The 22,391-nt window shown below is 35.9% G+C and overlaps 1 protein-coding gene and 1 pseudogene across 4 annotated transcripts; both read left to right on the top strand.

Moving 5' to 3' along the window:
- The first annotated feature begins 3,911 nt into the window (after positions 1 to 3,911).
- On the top strand, positions 3,912 to 21,638 carry LOC124833356 (putative disease resistance protein RGA4). Of its 4 annotated transcripts, none has more exons than XR_015782730.1 (3): positions 3,912 to 7,266; positions 7,452 to 7,539; positions 21,152 to 21,638. XR_015782730.1 is itself a non-coding variant. In XM_088101093.1 (3 exons), exons 1-2 carry the CDS (start codon positions 3,954 to 3,956, stop codon positions 7,496 to 7,498), a joined length of 3,327 nt encoding a protein of 1,108 aa, XP_087957219.1. In that variant the 5' UTR covers positions 3,912 to 3,953; the 3' UTR covers positions 7,499 to 7,539; positions 21,152 to 21,638. The 4 variants fall into 4 exon arrangements, 2 of the variants coding, with proteins under 2 accessions (XP_087957219.1, XP_087957218.1); XR_015782729.1 differs by having other exon boundaries at positions 21,133 to 21,638; XM_088101093.1 differs by having other exon boundaries at positions 7,485 to 7,539.
- LOC148192123 (putative disease resistance protein RGA4) lies at positions 17,910 to 20,130 on the top strand (annotated as a pseudogene).
- Positions 21,639 to 22,391: the final 753 nt, after the last annotated feature.

The following is a 22,391-nucleotide window of genomic DNA, read 5'->3' as shown; positions in this document are numbered from 1 at the left end:
CTTTGTTTTTAGTCTTTAATTATGATTCTTTTCATCATTAGGTTCTAGCTTTTGTTTTGTTCTGTTATGAATCTGTTTTACTTTGGTTAATATGTCTTTGATTAGGAAGTTATAGGAATAGAGTAGGATTATCTTCTAACAAAATCTTGGGTAGTTTAGGACTGATTGCAGATTACTTGGAGCTCTTTCATCCCTATTTTCTTATTCTAGGTTCTTATTGTGTCATTAGTTTCTATTCTGACTTTTGTTTCCTTGCTTTAGTTTTCATATATTAGGTTTTGTTTGAGTCTTTAGTTAGCATCCCCTTTTAGGTTCTTTTCATCTTAAATATTGTCTTAGGTTTCTTTTCCTTTCTTACGTATCTGTTTTGATTGGTTTAGGTCCATTGTTTTAGGTATCTTTTGGTTCTTTGGTTTAGAGTCCTTTCATTCTTCTTTTGTTGTTTTCTTTCCGGACTTGTAATTAGGATCTGTTAGTGAATATAAATTTGTGTTAGGTCCATTGTTTTAGGTTTCTTGTTCCTTCTTTGTTTAGGATCATTTATTTTCCCTTTTATTGTTTCTTTCCTTCGTAGAAGCTTTAATTAGGAGCTGTTTAGGTTGCAAACTGTTTTGTTGTAGTTGTTTAGGTTGTATATAGCTTAGGTAATTTTGTTAGGTGCATTTAGGTTCTGTTTTATGCTTATATTCATTCTTTGTTGATTTCAATCAATTTTTAGCTTTATTTCCTTAGATTAGAGTTTTCAAAAGTAGACTTAGCTTTAGATTTAAGCAGAGGTAGCTCTAGCATTAATTTTTGCAGCTTTAGTTCATTTCAATTCAGTAATTTTTGCATACGATGAGTAACAAGTCAGTTTTAACAAATTTTAAACCCTTGAGAGATTTTGGGCCAATTTTTGTCTTTCTTGTGTGATAACATGCATGTTTAATTGTCATTCTGATTTTGCATTGATTCTTTGTGATGTGCTTGCTCTTGGTAACTTTAAATATGATCTAGGCATCCTTCATTTTTCCAGTTTAGCTTATCCATTTCATTCCTTACCATTGCACCTTATATTGAGCCTTAGCCTCTTTTCTTTGCTTTCCATCCATTTCAAGCCATTTCCCCCAACCAATCATTCCTCAGAGACTTGTGAGTGCATGAAAAAGAGTGAGGCCAGAAGTGAAAAAGAAAAGAAAAAAAGGTGTTGAAAAAAATCTGGTTTGGTTGAAAAAGAAAGAAACAGGTCTGGAAATGAGAAAAATCAAAAGAAGAAATTGAAAAAGAGACCTGGAATGAATGAAATAGAAAGAGAACCAGAGAAAAAAATCATCTGGCCAAAGTATGAGAAAAAGAGTATGTCTTGAGTTCTAGTTTTATCCCTTTTTCTTCACATTTCTCTACTCATTTCAGTTCCCATTCTTTTCTGTTTTTCCATTTCATTCCATGAACATTACAAGCCAATTAAAGACCTATTGATTTAGAGAAGCCTTGAGTCAAGCACTGTCATTTAGAGTCTTTTCAAAGTTGTGAATGGTAGTTGGCATGACATGATTGAGTGAAACAGGATTGTCCTTAAACACTTGAGTGATTTGAGTGCATACACTACATCCTGGGAGGTTGAGACTGACTGCTACTTTTCCATATATTTGCTTTGCTGATTTTGATTGGATTAAGCTGTTATGATGCTTGCTGGAAGTGCTGAAGCTTGAGTCTGAAGTTGAGAACTCTTTTGTGCAATTCTAATTGATTGGTGTGTTTTGGCAGGTTTGAGTTAGCTGGAATAGAATTTAGAAGTGTTATGTGTTTAGACTTTTCTTTTGTAGATTGAGTCTTTCTTATTCCTTTTCTTTTTAGTTTGTCCTTAGTTATCTAAGTGTGGGGTGTGATAACTCCTCAAATTTGCAATATTTTCTGTGCTTAGAAGTCCTTGTTATGTATTTTAGATTTTAATTGTTTAGAATTAGATTAGTTTTAGGTTTTTCTGTTAAATCTTTAGAGTTGTAGAATTTTAGTTAAAATTACGTTTTTAGGGATAATTTTTAGTATTTGTAAATAATTAGGATATTAATATTTTTTTTAGAGAAAATCTTTTAATAAAAATCTTTTTCTTTACTTTTCTTTTAATTTTTGAATTGCTGAAATATTTCTTTTATTTTTATTTTTTGGCATTAATTCATTTTCTTCTTATTGCAGAAAGGCCCTAAAAATTGGATTACAAATGCAAAGTAATTGGGTCGTTGGTGCAATGTACATTGAAAAGCATGTACGTTAAAAATTTACTTTTATTGATTTTTTGAACCCGTTAACCATTCCGTTGTGATTGGTTTTTTGACCCGTCGATAACCATTCCGCTGTGTCTCTCTGACAGAAAGGATTGCAAACAAGAGAAATGAAAAGAAGCCGAGAGAAGAAAAGAGAGAAAGACCATAATAAAAAAACCGTGAACTGAATGAATATTGTGTTATTCAACTAAGCAGAGAAAGAGGCCATAATATAGCCAAACAATGAAGAAGATTGAAGCTAAACTGTTGTTCATACGTTAGGAAGGAGAGTTGACTTTAGATTTTCTCTTAAGTTGGAAGTGGGCAGTATGTTTTTACGCTAATACTGTTATCTTTGGTTTCACATTGCAAATTTCCATTTTTGTTTCTACTTTTATTAATATATTTTTCTCATGGTAAAAAGAAAAATAGATGGCTAATCCTGACTCATATAGGCTTTAGAGATATTTGATCCTGTGACTTTTTAAATGAATTTTTTTTTTATTCTATGAGCTTTTTTGGCCTCAACGTTAAAACCAAATCTTATAAAATGGGCTGCTTTGACAGGTTTAATGTCAGCTAATTAAGTCACTCATTTTGGGTTAATACAATTCTTAAAGTACTTTCAATTTTTTCTTTTGATCTCTCAATATTTGTTAATATGTTTTTTCCCATTCATATGATCATGTTTTATGCTGATAGAGTAAAGAAAGAAACTTAATACAAGTAATTTATTAGCATTCCAATAGTGTAAATAAACATGTAAACTAAGTATGAAAGAAAAACCCTAAAAGAATATATTTGATTAAATAACTAAATTAAAAGAAAAGTTATTGAATAATTAAAACATAAGTCAATAATATATTTATTACGTCAAAATTATTAAGCTGACAAAATTATCATTATTATGATCAGATAACAAGGCCTCCATAGAGATAACTTATACATAGTTGGTTCTCCTCTCTTCATGATTTTTGGTACGTTAAATTCTAACTGTTTCACTTAGTATTTTAAAAAATGGTTGAACGACCACTAGAGAGTGACAAAATAAGTTACCCAAAGCAACTTTTTCCCAGTTGGGTCATGAGAGCACAACATACAAAAAGATATAATATGATAAACAAGAGCCAATATTTCAACATGATGAAAAGACAGTTAAATTAAATTTTTTCGATAATAATGATTTAATGAATAAAATACCTAGACAATTTGTTACCAAAACGCTTCTGCTATGAGTTAAAGTACCGTTTTCATGAAAAATCTAATGGAATTTTAAATTTTACGTAAGTTTAAATTGGTTGTATCCCTATACATAATATTCTAATTTATTAATTTGAAAAATCAATTTCTTTAATATCTTTGTGGTATCGACTACAAGTTTCACTAATTCTGTATTAATGTTTTATAAATTATTGCCGAAATAAGTGATAAACACGATGTGGAAAAAGCTGTGAAATTTGAGCGCAAATGAAGGAGAAAGTGAGTGGACATGTTTGTGGAGTGCAATGACAGGAAGAGAGCGACGTTAGAACGCAATTATATGGTTGGTTTGACTTGACTCCTTGTATGAACACTCCTCGTAAACAAAAGCATACGGGGGCCACTTGCGAAGTAAGAAAACAACACGCTATTTCCAATTCAAACAAAGCACTCTTCCCCATGCTTCCTTCTCCACAGTCATAATCATCCGAAAACCCCTCCTTTCTGCAAATGGCCGAGGCTTTGCTCGGACTTGTAATTCAAAACTTGCAATCTTTTGGCCAAGACCAACTTGCTACGTTTTGGGGTGTTCACCAACAGACTCAAAAGCTTTCCAGCAATCTCACTGCAATACGTGCTGTACTCAGAGATGCTGACAGAAAACAAATAAAAAGTCATGCTGTGAAAGATTGGCTGCAGAAACTCACAGATGCAGCATATGTGCTTGATGATATCTTAGATGAATGTTCAATTCACTCCACAAAAGTGAATTTTGATGATCGACATACTTCATGCCTATCCCGTCTTCATCCTAAGGACATTCTCTTTCGTTTCAATATTGGCAAGAGGATGAAAGACATCTCCCAAAGATTTCATGACATTCACGAAGAAAGGAGCATGTTTAATTTAGAACCCGGTGTCACAGAGGTCCAAACAATCCATGATAATTGGCGCCAAACTAGCTCTGACATTACAGAACATATAGTGTATGGTAGAGGCCAGGATCGAGAGCAAATTTTGAAGTTTCTTTTGGAAGATGTGAGTGACAATGAAGACCTCTCTATCTATCCCATAGTTGGTATGGGTGGACTTGGAAAAACAACATTAGCCAAGCAGGTTTTCAATGATCACAGGGTATGCAAACATTATGACTTGACAATTTGGGTTTGTGTTTCTGATGATTTCAACACCATGACAATACTACAATCCATCATAGAATGCATCACTGGACAAAATCCCCATCTCAATAGCTTAGAAGCAATGCGGAGAAAGGTTGAAGAAGTGTTGCATGGGATGAGGTATTTACTTGTTCTTGATGATGTGTGGAATGAAGACCCAGAGAAATGGAAGCAGTTGAAGGGGAAGTTGCAGTGCGCAAGGGCAGCAAAAGGAGCTACCATTTTGGTCACTACTCGACTCGAGGAAGTTGCTTCCACCATGCAAACGCATCCTGCCTACCATTTGAAAGAATTATCAGGAGATGATTGTTGGTCATTGTTCAAACACCATGCGTTTGGACCAAACAGAGAAGAAATGGAAGAACTGGTGTCAATTGGCAAAGAGATAGTGAGAAAATGCGTTGGTTCACCGCTTGCAATCAAAACATTGGGAAGGCTATTACGCGATGAAAGTGACGTAAAACAATGGCAGAATGTAAAGGAAAGTGAGATTTGGGATATACGGGAGGAAAGTAGTTCTGCGACAGGTGAGGAAAATTCTATCATGCGTGCTTTGAAATTAAGCTATTTTAATTTGGAGTTGTCATTGCGGAGATGCTTTTCTTTTTGTGCAATTTTTCCCAAAGATTTTGAAATAGACAAGGAAGAACTTATTCATCTCTGGATGGCTAATGGATTTATTAAATGTGAAGGAAATGTAGAAGTGGAGGATGTTGGAAATAAAGTGTGGAAGAAATTATACAGTAGATCATTTTTTCAAGAAGCTAAGTATGATGAATTTGGTATGATCACTACTTTCAAGATGCATGATCTATTTCATGATCTTGCCCAGTCTATTATGGGTGAGGAATGTGTGGTTATTATGAAAGGAAGATTGACTCCATTGTCAACTACAGTTCATTATTCAAGCTTGTTCAATTCTGGTGTGTCGTCTGTTGATATGACTGGTCAAAGATTCATGACTGCTTTGAAGAAGGTTGAATCCCTCCGAACTTTTCTTGATTATGGCGGTATAGGCCTGATGCCAACAAATCATTGTGTCCGAGCATTGCAAATAAGCTCTTCTTTTTTGTCCCCACTCAAGGATTTAACACTTTTGAGATACTTGAATTTGAGATGTAGTAGGAGTTCGGAAGAAAACTTAAATAACTCAATTTGTCAGTTGCTGAAATTGCAAATATTAAAATTGTTTCATTTGCCCAAACTTCATGGGTTGCCTAAGGACTTGACACAATTACAGGATCTGAGGCATATTGTGATTGATGGCATGGATATAACACAAGAGATGTCTCCAAATATTGGCAAGTTAAGGCATCTAAGAACACTAAGCATTTTCGTGGTGGGTTCAAAGCCAGGGTGTGGCTTAGCAGAGTTGCATAGTTTAAATTTGGGAGGCACGCTAAGAATAGGAGGCCTTGAGAACGTTCCGAATGAAAGGGATGCTAAACAAGCAAATTTGATTGGTAAGAAGGACTTGAATATCCTGCGCTTGTCATGGGATGGTAATGCTAATCCAAAAGGTAGTAATTTAAGTGTGGAGAGAGTACTGGAAGCCTTGGAACCTCCCTCAACTCTCAAGAGTTTTGAAATGAATGGATATAAGGGAAGGCAGATATCGAGTTGGATGAGAAATAGAGCAGTTTTGAAAGACTTGGTGGATGTTACACTCTCCAACTGTGACAACTGTGAGGATCTTCCCCCACTTGGTAAACTACCACACTTGAAAAGGCTAAGCGTGAGTGGAATGAAAAATGTGAAGTGGATAGATGGTGATACGTATGATGGTGTGGAGGAAAAGGCATTTCCATCGTTGGAGAACTTGGGTGTGAAGAATTTACGAAATTTGGAGAGGTTGTTGAGGGATGAAGGAGTAGAGATGCTCCCTCGTCTTTCCCAATTAACAATTGAAGGTGTCTTGAACTTTAAAGTCCCACGTCTTCCTTGTGTTGAGGAACTTAGTGTTGAAAGGATTGGCGAAGCGGCTTCCTTCATGGAAGTTGTGGGGAATATGGCTTTTCTAAAGACCTTGAGCATTGAAATTATTAAAGGAGTGGTGGTATTACCCGACGAATTCAGGAGGTTGGGTGCACTACAGGAACTATACATTGCAGAATGGTATGATGTGGAGTATTTTCCAGAACACGTGCTGGAAGGTCTAACTTCTCTTCGAACTTTGACCATTCATTACTGTAAGAAATTAAAGTCCTTGTCTGAAGGTGTGCGACATTTGGCTTGTCTTGTGAGTTTGGCGATCAGTAATTGTCCAGAGCTGGTGGCTCTACCAAGCAATATGAGTCAACTATCTGCCCTGCGGAAGGTTTCAATCAATTATTGCTGCACATTACCAAATGGCTTACAACGTATCCCCTCCTTACGAGTTTTATATATAGACGAATGCACGTGTACTTCATTGCCGGACTGGCTGGGAGACATGACTACCCTTGAAGAATTAACCATTTGGTATTGTAAGGAGTTGAGGTCACTGCCGAGTAGCATTCAACGCCTCGCCAACTTGTCTTATTTAACTATACACTATTGTCCTCATCTGAAGAAGCGATGCAATAGGGAAACAGGAGAGGATTGGCAATACATAAAGCACATTCAGCGATTGGAACTACTTTTCACGAGGAAACAGACGTTTTGTGGTAAATTCAATAGCATTTTGCGCAGTGTACATATTAAATAATAAAACAATGTTTCTGTATTATTTGTGCTCAGATAAAGTAGTAAAAGGAAATCAATTTTTTATATGCAATTTCTTGGTGATATAATGCCTCTTATAAAATCATTTGTATTCTATCTTTAACCTCTCTTTTTGTCCTCATCTCAGGATTTTAATGAAGTTCTTCTTGTTCCTTATCAGGACTGCATGTGTGATGCTATGATTTTAGCAGTGATTCAAATAGATCAATCTTCTGGTATGCATCATTCTTATCATTTTTCTGTGCTTTTGTTCTCTATGTTGTCATTGGTGGTACCTTCCAAAGAGATTTCAAATTTTTTATCTGCTATTGCGTTGTATGTGCCTCAAATTTGTATAAAATTTTTATTTTGAATTTGTTTAACCTCATAATTTGTTTAAGATCAAATATTGTTTTTGAAATTAACTTATTATCCTTTTATGTGTTATGTATTTGAGTTATTTTTTCCTTTTGCTATGATTATTCACTAGTGTAGAAAAAACTTTAGACGTTTGTTATTTTGGGCTTTTAACATCTGATCTCTGTCCGACGTCTATATGGGTGACGTTAATGAGACGTCGGACCCTTTAGGTCAGACATCTCTATAGATGTCGAACCTATATAGGTCAAACGTCTCTATAGACGTCGGACCTATATAGGTCAGACGTCTATATAGACGTCCAATCCATACAGGTCAGAGATCTCTGAGGTTGCTCCTGACTCATGGTGATTCAAGTTTACAACTTTATATTTTAGTTGAAGAGAATGTATACTTTATATTCAAGTATACATTTTTTTATTGGATGGTTTTAAAAACGTAGTGGAGGGAATTGGAGGAGTACAAAACGCAAAATATCGCCGCCAAAGAGCGCGGCCAAAGAACGCCACCCAAGGATACGAGAATAACTGCACCAAAATCCAACGAAAACGCATTTTAATCGGTTCAAATGAAAGATAATGCATTAAAGAGTGATGTAATCGGAGTAAAATTAATTTAAAACGGTGCAAAAGTGAGAAAACGAACCTGAAAAGCGTAACCCGTAGAGAGAAAAAGCAACGAAAATATGAACAATGAGTGCGCGTAACGACTGTCTCGCGTTTACAGTATTTTAATGCCGAAATTTAGATGTCGGTTCCCCAATAATAGACGTCTAAAGGGCTTTAGAAGTCGGAGTGACGGGATCAAACGTCTAAATGGAGTCAAAAAGTGACTTTTTAAATTTTTGGGTTTAGGGTTTAGACGTTGGTTCCCCTAATAACATACGTCTAAAGTGCTTTAGAAGTCGGAGTGGCAGGATCGGACCTCTAAATGGAGTCAAAAAGTGACTTTTTAAATTTCTGAGTTTAGGGTTTAGATGTCGGTTCCCCCAATTAATATACGTCTAAAGTGCTTTAGAAGTCGGAGTAGCGGGATCAGACGTCTAAATGGAGTCAAAAAGTGAGTTTTTAATTTGTTGCGTTTATGGTTTAGATGTCGGTTCCCCCATTTAACAGACGTCTAAAGTGCTTTAGAAGTCAGAGTGGCGGGATCGGACGTCTAAATGAAGTCAAAAAGTGACATTTTAAATTTCTGGGTTTAGGGTTTAGACGTTTCCCCCAATAACAAACGTCTAAATAGAATAAAAAGAATTTTATTAACTTTTTCATTTAGTTTTGACGTCTATTCGGGGGAGTGGACGTATATGAGTATTTAGACGTCAGGTCCCTCCATAGCCGATGTCTAAATAGTTGTTTTATTTACGAAAAATGTCATCGATCATTTTTTACATTAGATATTCAAGGGTCAGACGTCTAAAGGATGACGTTAAAGGTCTTTTCTATCCTAGTGATTATTATCTAGTATGGGCAAACGAGGAATTAGGTGTTGGGCCAGCAGGAGTTGGTGGTGATAATGAGCTGTTTTGATTTTAGTGCAGTGTTTCATTACCTGTTATCTTTTGAAAAAAAAAATTGTAATTGTTGCCCTCTTCAATTTATGTCCTTGGGATGTATATGAATTCATTTTTTAGTTATATTACCTTTGTGGACAGCAATAAATGAAGTGATTTTTATACTTTATATCTGCTTGTTAAATAGCAATTATATAAAATCATGTATATAGTTTGGCAATATTTGTGTTGTTACAAACGCAAATTGAAGGAAGTAATTATTTATTTATTTATTTTAAAAATTAACAAATTTTTAAAATAGTTTTAGGAATGTCTGTCATTGGTTTTAAGTTGATTAAAAAGAATTCTCATAAGAAAGAATTTTTTATATAGCAGTATAATTAGTTTGTATTGTTTAACAGTATAAACCCTTTGTATGGTTAAGAAATATATATTTTTTTTTTCAATAATATTATTTTAAAAATAAAAGTAAAATATATTTTTTAAAATTTAACTTTATTAAATGACTATCCTAGTAATTATAAATCATAAAAATATAAAATAAATAGATAAGAAAAAAGGAAAATAATTTTTTATATAAATGTGACAACAAAATAAATATAAATAAAAAAATTATAAATGTCAAATGATTAAAAAACTAATTTTTAAGCGTTTATAACAAAATAAATTAAATACTAAAATAAATTTGTTACTATTTTTTTATATTATAATATATTGCAATTTCAATTACATAAGTAAAATTTGTCATCAATTCTCAATCTTTTTACTTAATCCACTTGGACAGTTAAGGATCTTAAGAAAATTGTTTGAGAACTTTTAATGGCATAATTGAAAGGCAATTTAACAGGAAAATTAAAGTTATCATAAATGATAATGGAACTGATTTATTGTCGAATTTCTGATATTAATTAGAACATGCTATTCTACATTAAACATGACTCTCTAAAAAAATAAAAGAATAAAAAGGAGACATAAAACTGTTTCGACATTGTTAAATCCTTATTCTTGGAGAACAAGAGGTATTTTCTTATTGTTGGGTTTGATTGAAACGAAGAACAACATAAAACTCTGATGCAAAGCAGAAAGAATAAGAGAGAAAAAAGACAAAGAGAAAAAATATTTGTGAGTAATACTTCGAGATTGAATTAATTTCAAAATGCAAAGACAGGTTACAATATATAGTCAATCCAAGCGACTGAAACAAACATAACAGAAAGATCGAGCGGTCATCAGCAATAGAGGCCGAACATAGGTCGAGTACAGTAAAGACCGAACAACACAACCAAAGTCAGAACTGAAAGCACATGACCGAACGGTCACAATGAGACCGAGCGGTCAAAACCAAAAACGAGTAATAGAAGAGCTTAATCTACAAATCTCCACCTAAACTCGATTATTACAAGAACAAACCGAACGGTACACTATTACAGACCGAACGATATAGAACCAATCTTGGACAAACACTTCAGAAACTTCTCTTTAGCGAGCGGCTTAGTCAACATATCTGCAGGGTTGTCTTCAGATGCAATTTTGCAGATTTGGACATTACTGGATTCCACAATGCTCGTGACAAAATGTAGCTTGACATCAATATGCTTTGTTCTAGAATGGTAAATCTGATGGTTGGCCAAATGTATGGCGCTCTGACTGTCACAATGAACTCAGACAGACTTTTGATCAATACCCAATTCCCGAATCAAGCATTTTAACCACAGTGCCTCCTTTACCCCTTCAGCCAACACACAATATTCAACTTCAGTGGTTGAAAGGGCAACATCTGATTGCAATGTAGACTTCTAGCTTACAACAATTCCGAACAATGTAAACACATATCCCGAATGGGATTTTCTTGTGTCCATGCACCCGGCAAAGTCTGAATCAGCAAAACCTTCAAGATAACCTCCACCTTGAAAGTTATTTTGGAAGAGTAATCCAGTATCAAGAGACCCCCTTATGTATCTAAGCATCCACTTCAACGCTTCCCAATGGATTTGTCTAGGATCAACCATAAACCGACTGAGAACACTTATTCCATGCGCCAGGTCAGGTCTAGTGCAGACCATGCAATACATGATGCTCCCAATCCCATTAGAAAACGGAACCGATTCCATCTTCCTCCTTTCATCCTTGGTCTTTGGGCATTGGTCTTTGGTGAGTTTCAAGTGTTGACTGATCGATGTGCCAACAAGTTTGGATTGAGACATATGATACCTTGAAACCACCTTCTACAAGTAATTCTTTTGAGATACAAACAAGTTTCCCCCCAGTTTATCTCTCCTTATATCAATGCCCAAGATCCACCTTGCTTCCCCTAACTCCTTCATCTCGAAAGCACCACTCAATTTTGCTTTCAACTCATGAATCATGCCCCGTCATTGTTGGCAATGAGAATATCATCCACGTATAGTAGAAGATACAACACCTTACTGTCACAGTTTAGAGTATACACACAGTCATCATAATTGCATCGCTTGAAGTTCAGCTTTATCAGGAAATCATCAAATTTCCTGTACCATTGCCTTAGACTTTGCTTCAAGTCGTATAAAAACTTCTATAACAGGCACACCCGATCATCCAAAGCAAATCCCTCCGATTGCTTCATATAAATGGTTTCCTCCAAATCTCCATGCAGAAATGCAGTTTTAACATCCAATTGTTCTAGGTGCAAATTGCAATGAGTAACTATAACCATTAGAACTCTGACTGAACAATGCTTTACCACAGGAGCAAAAATCTCATGATAATCTATACCTTTGATCTGGGTGAAGCCTTTGGCTACAAGCCTCGCTTTGTATCGTGCTTTCTTACCCCTGGTATAGCTTCCTTTTTCTTGAAGATCCATTTAGAACCTAAGACCTTCTTACCCTTTGGCAGATCCACCAATCTCCAGGTGCTATTCTTCCTTAAAGCCTCAAGATCTTCCTCCATTTAGAACCTACGACCTTCTTACCCTTTGGCTTAGCAAATTAAATCTACCTCTCCAAACCGTTTGGTTGGCTTAGAGATCCTCCTTTCCCTATCACGAACAAGCTGATAATTTCTCAATTCAACACCAGCCCCTCTTGAGCGACTCACATCACCAGACATTCCATCTGTATCATCACCAAGATTTGTGATAGACTCTCTTGGAAATCCACCCATTCGGTTCTCAACTAATGACCGAACAACTTCATCTTGAACTTCACCCGTTCGGTCTTTCTCAGTCAACGACCGAACAACTTCATTAGTAGACTGCTTCACCTCAATGAGAGTCTTCTTCTCACATTTAGGATTTTCAGCATGCATTGCCATTCTTGTCTCATAAAAACGACATCTCTACGAATGATCAATTTTGAAGGTTTATTATCCAACCTCTACAACCTGTATCCCTTAACTCCTTCAGCATATCCAAGGAATACACTTTTCACCGCTCAAGCCTCCAGCTTATCCCATTTGACATGTGCAAATGCCAAAGAACCGAACACCCTCAAGTTTGAGTAATCAGCCGGTTGTCCACTCCAAACTTCCATTGGTGTTTTATGATTGAAAGCTGAAGACGAACTCCTGTTGATCAGGTATATAGTGGTATTGGCCGCCTTTCCCCCGAAAGCTTTTGACAATCCCGATCTAAGCAACATGCACTGAAATCTCTCTAGAAATGTTGTATTCATCCTTTCAGCTAAACCGTTCTGTTGAGGAGTTCCCACTACATTCTCGTGCCTCCTGATCCCTTTAACCTTGCAGAACTCACTAAATTCCTCTGAAACAAACTCCAGACCATTGTCAATTCTGAGGCATTTCAACTTACACCCCAATTGATTCTCGGTCTGTGTGTGCCATTCATTGAACCTTTGAAACATTTTAGACTTATTTTTCAGAACATAGATCCACACTCTTCTTGAAAAATCATCAATTATACTCAGGAAATACGCTCCTCCACCATGAGTTTGAGTTCTTGCAAGCCCTCACAAGTCAGCATGAGCATACTCGAATGGTCATTCGATTAAGTGTTTCTCTTTGTAGAACGATATTCTGTGTGATTTCCCCAAGACACAGTGGCAACAGAAATCCAGCTTATGCAGCTTATCTCCCATAAGTAAACCTTGCTTCTTCAATTCTTCAAGTCCATTCTCACTAATATGTCCCATCCTCAAGTGCCAAAGCCGAGCCATATTCTCTGACTTCTCACTTGCTACTGAGTCATGACCAATGATAGTCGAACCCTCCAGAATATACAAGTCATTCTTTCTTCTGCCTTTGACAATCACAGAATCTCCAGAATACACTCTCATCATTCCATCCTCAACTTTTCTGGAATAACCTCTAAGATGAAATGAACTGATAGAAATCAAATTTCTCTTCAGTTCAGGCACATATCTCACATCCTGCATCACCATCTCTCGGTTGTCAAACATCTTCAGCCTTACCGACCACAATCCTTGCACTTGGCAAGCCTTGTTATTACGGAGCAACACATTTCCATGCTCGTTTTGCTCCAAACTCTCAAAGAACCCCTTCACAGGGCATATGTGATAGGTACAGCCAGAATCCATGACCCAACTCCTTTGAGAATCTTTAGATGAAGCCACCAGAACACCAGCAAATTCATATCCCTCGGACACCTCTGCCACATCAGAAGTTTTCTGTGACCAAACGAATTTTTCCTTCTTTGGACAAAACTTCTTGATATGTCCAATCTTTTGGCACTTGAAACATCTCACATGTTTCGTACCTTCTGGTTTTGATTCCAATTTCCAGCCTACTTCTTCCATTTGCCTTTCACTGCAACGAGTCCAGATGCCTCCACCTCGGTTGCCTTCGAATCTTGAAGTTTTTGGAACTCCTTGGTTCAAATTGATGTTACAACCTCCTCTAAAGTAATCATATGATCCTTACCATAGAGAAAGGCATCCCTGAAATGCTCGAAGGTTCTTGAAAGCGCATTCAGAAGAATAACAGCCTTATCTTCATCTTCCAACCTAACGTCAATATTCTCCAGATCATCAACAATCTTGTTCAATTCTGCAAGCTGCTCCTCTATGGTTCTTGATTCGATCATCTTGAACGAATAGAGTTGTTGCTTCAGACACAACCTGTGAGCCAGCGACTTTGTCATGTACAATGTCTCCAACTTTGCCCATATTCCAATCGCAGTCTTCTCCTTCGCAACCTCCCTTAGTGCCTTATCACCAAGACACAGTATGATTGCACTTCTTGCCCTACCTACCATTCTTTTCTTCTCTTCTTGCGTTAGAGTAGCATCCATGTTCAATTCCCCCTTCAATGCATCATCACAACCCTACTGTATCAAGATAGCCTCCATCTTTATCTTCCACAGCCCGAAGTCATTTGATCTATTGAATTTCTCTACGTCGAACTTGGTTGCCATTGTTTCTGGAATTTCTTTATTCACAACCCCACGGTGGACGTCAATTGTTGGGTTAGCGTGAAACGAAGAACAAAAAACCCATATGCAAAGAAGAAAGAATAAGAGAGAAATAGATAGAGAGAAAAAATGATTTGTGAATAATACTTCGAGATTGAATTAATTTCAAAACACAAAGACAAGCTACAATATGTTGTATAAAAGTTGACAAAATCATGAGCAGTATTTTCTGAGGCGTGTAGATTCAGTGTCCTTAAGGACTTATCCGTGGTGTATTGCGCAAGTCCCCCAGGATACAATAGGAGCTTCCCAGAATATCTCTAAGGATCTCAGAACTAGCAAGGATATCTAAAAAGAGAATATTATAAATCCATAATACTTTTAAAAGAGGAAAATAATAAAGGAGAATGAGAAAAGACTAATTTGGGATGTGTTTTGGAATGGAGAAAGAGCTCCCTATTTATAGAGCTGGGAAATAATAAAACTAATAAAAGACAATAAAAGCAATATATAATTTAACCGTTGCAGCACTTAAAAATTTGACTGTTGCTAATTAAGTAAAGAATATTAACGTTGTCAATTAATGAAAGAATATGAATGTTGTAAAACGTTCCAAAACCAACGTAACTTTTGCAATATTACAACAATCCCCCACATATTGCAAAAGAAGTTGAAAGAAAGCCTTTGACTCAAATAGTTCAAACACTAAAGAATGATAAGAAACTTTTATTCTGGGTCTCATAGGATGTAATGCATCAGAGCTGGTATAGCAAGCTATATGAACCAGTCTTAGATTGAGATACTTAACACATAGTGTAGTTGGTATAACAAGCTATATGAACCAAAGACACTTGACGTGTGTTAGAGGTTTCTCAATCACAATACACCCCCACAATCCTTGTTGTTATCGTTGTGTTGTGCTTACTAGGCCATGTGCGTGCCCAGTATTCATGAGTGCTCTAGAGATCATGCCAAGATCTCATGCAAGCGGCCCCACTCGACACTCATATAGGTGATTTCATCAAGTGTATGCTGCAAATCATACACCACCCATAAGGGATATGAAAATCATTAAAAACTTTGTTTAAGCTAAAATTCTTTCACCACGTAGAATTTTAATGACAAAGTTTAGTCTCTCAATAATGCAGTCTCTAGCACTTTCACACACACACACACACCATAGAAAGGGACAAAATTGATTAGAATCGATTTAGTGCTATCAGAACTAACAAGTGACTTGTTTTTACCCACATGGACCTTATTGATGGGATCTCCAATCACAAAGGTTGAGTTACCATCACTTGTTCGTTTGCAAGTGGCTTACGTCTCATTCCCCTCGATGTTTCTAATATCATTTGTCTTCCAAGGGGTTTTGTCAGAGGATCTGCAAGATTCCGTTCTGACTTCAATAATCAATGGAAATAGTTTCACTCTTTAGTAGTTGCTTCACCAAATTGTGTCTCAATTGGATATGTCTATTCTTTCCATTGTAATTCTTGTTTTTAGCTATAGCTATTGCCAATTGGCAATCACAGTGTATTAATACCGATGGGGTTGGTCTCATTCCTAGTGGAATGTTTGCTAAGAAGTTTTTCAACCACTTTGCCTCATTACCAACCATCTCAAGAGCGACAAACTCAGATTCCATTGTTGATCTTGCAATAATTGTTTGTCTGGCTGATCTTCATCTAATCGCACCACCCCCAAGTGTGAATACATAACCACTAGTGAATTTTGTCTCATCTGAATCAGAGATCTAGTTAGCATCACTGTACCGTTCTAATACAACAGGGAAATCCACTATATTCAATGGCATAATCCATTGAACCTTTTAAGTATCTCATAAGCTTGGAAAGTGCATCCCAATGTTCTTGATTTGAACATTGAGTGTACCTACTCAGTCTACCTACTGCATAAGCAATATCAGGTCTAGAAAAGCTCATCAAGTGCAGTAAGCTCCCAATTATCTGGGCATACTAAGACTGAGATAATGATTCTCCTATATTTTTTCATTAATTTGGAATTAGCATCATAAGGGGTACTCACTGGTGAGGTCATAAAACCTAAACTTCTTAAGAAGTTTCTCAATAATTGTTCTTGGGATAATAATATATTATCTCCCTTCCTTATGATTCTAATACCTAAAAACACATTGATTTCACCCATCTCTTTCATGTCAAAGTTTGATCCTAAAAACAATTTAGTTCTAGTGACAATCTCATTGCGTGTACCAAAATTTAATATGTCATCTACATGCAAACATATAATGACACAATCACCATTTTCAAATTTATAATATTATCAATATCATTAGGTGAAAAGCCAAAACTTTTTTTTTCGAGTAATTAAGTAAAATTACCTACACCCGCATAATTTTAAAATATTTAAGATTGGTAAATGAGAAAATACTTGGTTGTGCTTTTCTCTTTGTAGGTAAAGTATACGAAAATTTACTCAAGTACCTCATCTTCTTCGGCCTCATCCGCGGTCCTTACGAATGCGATCAGAAGTCATCATTGTTGCAAGCACCTTGGCAGCCTCCAGAAGTTATGGGTTTCGTAAATACTGTTTGAGTTTTGAAAACAAAGTTTTGGTCCTCCGGGGTTGAGTTGTTGATGTCATCCATAAGTCCTTAAGATTGTTGTATAAAAGCTGACAAAATCACGAGCAGTATTTCCTGAGGCGTGTAGATTCATTGTCCTTAAGGACTTATCTGCGGTGTATTGCGCAAGTCCCCCAAGATACAACAAGAACTTCCCAGAATATCTTTAAGGATCTCAGAACTAGCAAGGATATCTAAAAAGAGAATATTATAAATCCAGAATAGTTTTAAAAGAGGAAAAGAATAAAGGAGAATGAGAAAAGACTGATTTATTTTGGAATGGAGCTGGAGAAGAATAAAATTAATAAAAGACAATAAAAACAATAAATAATTTAACCGTTGCAGCACTTAAAAATTTGACTGTTGCTAATTAATAAAAGAGTATTAACGTTGTCAATTAATGAAAGAATATGAATATTGTAAAATGTTCCAAAACCAACACTTAAAAATTTGACTGTTGCTAATTAATAAAAGAGTATTAACGTTGTCAAATAATGAAAGAATATGAATGTTGTAAAATGTTTCAAAACCAACATAACTTTTGCAATATTACAACATAATATATAGTCAATAGTCAATCCAAGCGACTGAAACAAACATAACAAAAAGACTGAAACAAACATCAGCTGTAGAGGCCAAACATTGGCCGAGTACACCAAAGACGAAACAACACAGCCAAAGTCAAAACCGAAAGCATACAATCGAATGGTCAAAACCAAAAACGAGTAATAGAAGAGTCTAATCTACACTTATTCTTGGTGATGTGTGGAACGAAGACCCAGATAAGTGGAATGACTTGAAGGGGATGTTGAAGTCTGCGAGGGGACGCATCCTGGTTGCCCTTTGATAGCATTGCCACAAGACGACAGTTTCTCATTGTTTAAACACCATGCGTTTGGACCAAACAAAGAAGTTAAGGAAAAGCTTATTTTAATCGGTGAAGAGATAGTGAGGAAATGCATCGGTTCGCCACTTGGAATCAAAAACACTGGGAAATCTATTGTGTGATGAAAGTGAGGTAATAAAATGGGAAATTGTAAGAGATAGTGAGATTTGGGATATACGTGAGGGAAGGAGTTCTACGACACCCGAGGAAACTTTTAGGCTTAATTACCTACTTAGTCCCCATGTTCGGAGGTAATTTGCTGTTTAGTACCCGGTTTTAAAAATGTAGGCATTTGATACCTATGTTTTGAAATTTGTATCAATTGAATCCTACCCACTTAACGCCGTTATAAATCTAACGTTTTTCTGACTGTGTATGTGATTTGTGGACGAGCGGTTATGGACGAGCGTTCGCTTCGTTGGACGAGCGTCCTCTTCTGCCTGACTGGGCGTTCGCTTCGCTGGACGAGCGTCCTCTTCGCTGGACGAGCGTCCTCGCCGCTCGTCCACAAACGCTCGTCCACAAATCACATACACAGTCAGAAAAACGTTAGATTTATAACGGCGTTAAGTGGGTAGGATTCAATTGATACAAATTTCAAAACATAGGTATCAAATGCCTACATTTTTAAAACCGGGTACTAAACAGCAAATTACCTCCGAACATGGGGACTAAGTAGGTAATTAAGCCAAACTTTTATTATGCGTGTTTTGGAATTAAGTTATTCTAATTTGGAGTCATGTCACCGGAGATGTTTGTCTTTTTGTGCAATATTCACTAAAGATTTTGAAAAGAAAAGCAAGAACTAATTCATCTCTGGATCGCTAATGGATTTATTAGATGTGAAAGAAACATGGAAGTGGAGGATGTTGGAAATAATGTGTGGAAAAATTTATACAGTAGATATTTTTTCAAGAACCAAAGTATGATGAATTTGGCATGATAAAAAGTTTCAAGATGCATGATCTATTTAATGATCTTGCCCGGTCTATTATGGGTGAGGAATGTGTGCTTATCGTGAAAGGAAGGTTGCCTCCATTGTCAACTAGAGTTCACTATTCAAGCTTGTTAGATTCTGATGTGTCTTTTGATTGGGCTCGTTTCGATGGAAGATTCATTACGGCTTTCAAAAAAGTTGAAATTACGAACTTTTCTTGATTTTGGTAATATTAGCCCGGTGCCGTCAAACCATTGTCTACGAGAATTATGCACAAGCTCTTATGGGTTGTCTCAACCGAATGATTTAGCACATTTGAGATATTTGAGTTTGAGTCACGGTGAGGAAGCAAGCTTAAATTACTTAATTTGTCAGTTACGGAAATTGCAAATATTGAAATTGCAAAATTTCAGCAATCTTTATGGGCTGCCCAAAGACTTGACACGATACAGGATCTAAGACATATTGTGATTAATAAATGTCCTTCGATAGTAGAAACACCTTCCAAAATTAGCAAGTTAAGGCATCTAAGAACACTGAACATTTTCGTTGTGAGTTCAAAGCCAGGGTGTGGGTTAGCAGAGTTGCATAGCTTAAAGCTGGGAGGCAAGCTGAGAATCAAAGGCCTTGAGAACGTCCCAAATGAATGGGATGCTGAGTGTGAATAATTTACCAAATTTGGAGAGGATGTTGAGGAATGAAGGAGTAGAGATGCTCCCTCGCTTGTCTGAATTAATAATGTATGGAGTCTCCAAGCTTAAATTTCCATGTCTTCCTTCTGTTGAGGAATTTCGTGGTGGAAGCATTGACGAAGTGGCTTCCTTTATGAAAGTCCCGTCGCTACGTTCTTTGTATATATTCGATTGCAGGTCTACTTCATTGCCCGACTGGCTTGGAGACATGACTTCTCTTCAAGAAATAAGGATTCTGTTATGTAAGGAGTTGAGGTCATTGCCGAGTAGCATTCAACGCCTCACCAACTTGTCTTATTTACATTCTTCAATGTCCTCATCTGGAGAAGCGGTGCAGGAGCGAAACAGGAGAAGATTTCCCATACATAAAGCATATTCCAAAAATAAGACTGGATTAGGAAGGAGTAAACAGGAATTTATTTGATCATATTGATGATGCAATGAGTCATTACCCAACAGTTTGAGTTTGGAGAGATTTCTAAAAGATTTGGAGTTTTGGACCATAAATCGGATCGAAACCATTACTATCACGATCTAGTTCGTCTAGTAAGTCTCAAAATACCTAAGCTAGATAACTTAATAGAATGCAGATTTCAGTTTTCACTTATATTAGTTGACCAATGCGTCATTGCTTTCTTCAATTAGTCATCTAGGATATTATTTTAAATTTCAGGATTATGTAGTATATTGTTGCAAAGATTATGAATGACATTTGGTCACTTAATTTATATATTAAAGAAAAATCTTTTAAACAATTTATACAATGATGAAGGTTACATTACTTTAAGAGAGATGATACTTTGACACGCCATTTTCTCTTTAAATTTTGACATGCCTTGGCATTAAAAGCTATTATTTCTTTCAAGTGAATTCTGTTGTTTGGGTGGTTATGGTTTCCTTAACCTGAACTTTGTACGTTGTCTTCCGAAGGTATGCTCTGATCCTTGCATGAAGAGGCAAGGGGAATATATTAATCATGGAAATTTGATGAATAAGTATAGATTGATTGTTTCGAACCTGCGCATAGAAATTTCCTTGTTCAAACTCTGCTATCATTGTAGAAGTTTGTTTGCCTAATGCTTTTCACTAATTTCCTAGTTTAGATGCTTTAATTCTTGGTTTAGGATAACTGAGGAGTCTCGGTTTTGATGAGTTTTTATAATAAGCTAATTACATTTCCTTGGAATTTATTTTGTTCCTATTTCTTTCTTTTAAATTAGATTTCATTTTTCTTAGATAAAATGTTATTTTTCTTAAATGTGTTAATATGAACTTGTTACATAGAATTTTTGGTGAATAAGTATAAAAGTGTATTCTAGCACATTTGTTGATTGTTTGACTTATAACTTTTTTTCACATATCTTTAATGCAATTGATTCTTTTTGTGTTGCATTCTTGATTCAAAGTGCTTTAATTTGAGTGCAAAAACATAATTTTTGGAGCTCTTTGCTGATTGCAGTTTAATTGTGAAAAATCAGAACAGTTTCAAATGTGCTGAAATTGAGATTAGGCTGTTTGGAGGCAATGATTGAGAGGGAGTTCTGCAGACCTGCTGGAACTGTTTGTTCAACCTATAACAACCAGTTTGAAAGTTAATTGGACAGCTGAGACAAGCAAGAGCAGCCTGCACTATCGCGTGTAATGAATTGGAGCTTGAAGAGGCACTCTAGTTGTTCACTGGTTACCTAGGTGCATTGTAAATATAGTAAGAGTAGTTAGGACAGTTTGTGTGTAATGTTTATCTGTTACTACCTGTTATGAAACATGTTATAAGCATTTTTCCAGTTTTGTTGTGAAATCCAGCCTATATAAGGCTTGCTTCTGCAGATTAATTTGTTACTTGTTCACATTACTAGTAGTAACTCTCTATAGTAGTAGTTTACTTAGGGTTGTGAACAACTTTGGATTTCTTTAGTCCTGTAAATATTCAACAACTGAAGTCAATTTCATTTCCCCTTGGTTTTAGTTTCTTCTTTCAAATCTATTTTAGTTTTTGTTGCAAGTTTAATTCATTTTACGATTTGGTATAAGGATTAGGTCCTATGCGATGCAATTAGGATTAGATCCCACAGGGTGCAACTAGGATGACAAATATAACTATGCAGGTTAGGCATGGAGAAGATGGAGGTGTTGAAGATAGAAGACATTGGAGTATACATGTTCAAAAATGGAAGGGCAAAGTGACATACCATTTACCATGCAAAAATAAAATTTTGGACATTTTGGATTATCGTATCTATACATTTCTTAAATACAGAGACATTAAATATTGAATTAAGGACTAAAACCAAAATCTTTTAAGGACAATCGAGGTAATATGGTGCATGATAATTTATTTCAGAAAGAATAAAAATAGTGCTTTGGCAGCGGTTCAAGCTAGAGCTTTTGCCATAGGTCCAGGTTATTGTCTCGGTTCTACAGCAACCGAGGCAGTATCCCTCAACATATTACCTCGGTTGTAACCGATGCCAAAAGCCCCAAATCTTTTTACCTCGCCCGTATATATCTCAGTTTGAAAACCAAAGCGTATTATGAAAAACAATCGCTGCCATTTTCCTTCGCAGCACTAGTGAATAGTTAATTATAAAATAAACATAAATTTGTAAAAACCTAGAAAATGGTATTTTAGAAATAATGGTGGTTTAAAAATAGTGAACCTCGATTATTTAAATATTAAAGGAATTTAAAAAGTTTCATTGTGAACATGTTTCATACTTT

Source organism: Vigna umbellata, chromosome 10, assembly GCF_029865625.1.
Source record: "Vigna umbellata cultivar VRB3 chromosome 10, Vumbellata_1.0, whole genome shotgun sequence".
Classification (NCBI taxonomy): Eukaryota; Viridiplantae; Streptophyta; class Magnoliopsida; order Fabales; family Fabaceae; genus Vigna; species Vigna umbellata.
Note: the sequence above shows the minus strand (reverse complement) of the source record. Positions and strands in the feature narration are given on the sequence as shown.

What these genes read in the sequence shown, in the direction of transcription:
- LOC124833356 (XM_088101093.1), top strand. Translation starts at nt 3,954, where the DNA reads ATGGCCGAGGCTTTGCTCGGACTTGTAATTCAAAACTTGCAATCTTTT.